Raw genomic sequence first — 1,525 nt, 5'->3', positions numbered from 1 at the left:
GCCCTCACCACAAGCCCCGCCCTCACCATGAGCCCCGCCCTCACCATCAGCACGCCAAAGGACCACCAGTCGGCGCTCTGCGTGTGGCCCCGTCGGTTCACCACCTCGGGCGCCATGTACTCGATGGTCCCGCAGAACGAGTAGGCGCGCGTGTCGTGGTCGATGGCCTCCTTGCTCAGCCCGAAATCTAGGGAAACCGTGCGCGGCCCTCAGTCCCTGAGGCCCAGCCGAGGCTTCCGTGGCATTTCTGTGAATTCTGCCCACTGGGCATCACGGCCCCACCCACTCTGTCTGCCCAACTCAACCCCCGACGCCAGCGCCGCCGCACCCACAGGCGCTCCCCGGCAACGTCTTCAGAAGCCCACAGATTCAGGAGCCCTGGAAGGTGTCAAGAATTTGTACTTCTGCCGGCCGGCGTGGCTCAGTGGCTGACCATCGACCTATGAACCAGGAGGTCACAGTTTGATTCCTGGTCAGGACCCAGGCCCGGGTTGCAGGCTTGATCGATCCCCAGTGTGGGGTGTGCAGGAGGCGGCCGATCAGTGATTCTCTCTCATCATTGATGTTTCTCTCTCCCCCTCTCCCTTCCTCTCTCTGAAATCAATAAAATATATATTTTTTTAAAAAGAAATTGTACTTCTTAGTGACCACCATGAAGTCCCAGGAGACCTGATTTCTAACAGCCCCACGCAGGCCAGCAAAGGGCCTGACAGCACGGGGACCACAGACCAGACAGCAGGCGGGGTTTGCTGGGAGGGAAAGGAGGAGGGAAGAGGAGGGAGGAGGAGGGAGTAACAAGGAGGGAGGAGGAGGGAGGAGGAAGGGGGAAAGGAGGGAAAAGTGAAGAAGGAAGCATGAGAAGGGGTGGGCCTTCCTCTCTCTGAAATCAAGGAGAGAGGAGGACGGGGGAGGAGGAGGGAGGAGGGAGAGAGATAGAAACACCCTCTCTTCTCCACCTCCCTCGCCCTACTCCCGTGGCGGGAGGTTCTCAGGGCAGGTGCTCACTCACCTGTGACCTTGATGTGACCCTCTTCGTCCAGGAGGATGCTGAGGGGAGAGCAGAGGCTCCGTCAGCTCCCAGCAGGTAGGCACTGGGGGGATGTGCACGCCACCCAGGGACCCCCAGGCCGCCCGTGCGCAGTCTCCGTGCGGGAGCCGCCACTGCCCGTGCAGAACTAAGAGGACCCCTTCCTGTGTTTCCATCTTTGCTTTTCGGTAACACCTAATCTTGGCCCAGAAATGAGCAGCTTTCACATGAGCCCTCACTAATCCTCACTGACATCTTTCCTCCTGCAGCCCTGCCATGACGTATGATCTTTCTACCTATAAAGATCCCTTCGGGCCGAAACCGGTGTGGCTCAGTGGATAGAGCGTCAGCCTGCGGACTGAGGGGTCCCGGGTTCGATTCCGGTCAGGGGCATGTACCTTGGTTGCGGGCACATCCCCAGTGGGGAGTGTGCAGGAGGCAGCTGGTCGATGTTTCTCTCTCATCGATGTTTCTAACTCTATCTCTCTCTTTCCTCTC

The 1,525-nt window shown here is 59.1% G+C and overlaps 1 protein-coding gene across 1 annotated transcript in view; it reads right to left on the bottom strand.

Annotated features, from left to right (window-relative positions):
• Nucleotides 1-1,525, bottom strand: part of RPS6KA2 (ribosomal protein S6 kinase, 90kDa, polypeptide 2) — a 24,438-nt gene that overhangs the window by 14,106 nt on the left and 8,807 nt on the right. Inside the window, exons 6-7 of the mRNA XM_015558380.1 lie at nucleotides 1,010-1,047; nucleotides 45-187 (exon numbers count right to left, since the gene is read on the bottom strand). Coding sequence (XP_015413866.1) covers nucleotides 45-187; nucleotides 1,010-1,047 — 181 coding nt within the window. The remainder of the gene's footprint in view (nucleotides 1-44; nucleotides 188-1,009; nucleotides 1,048-1,525) is intronic.

This window comes from Myotis davidii, unplaced genomic scaffold, assembly GCF_000327345.1.
Source record: "Myotis davidii unplaced genomic scaffold, ASM32734v1 scaffold592, whole genome shotgun sequence".
NCBI lineage: Eukaryota > Metazoa > Chordata > Mammalia > Chiroptera > Vespertilionidae > Myotis > Myotis davidii.
The sequence above is the reverse complement of the archived record's forward strand: the minus strand, read 5'-3'. Positions and strand labels throughout refer to the sequence as shown.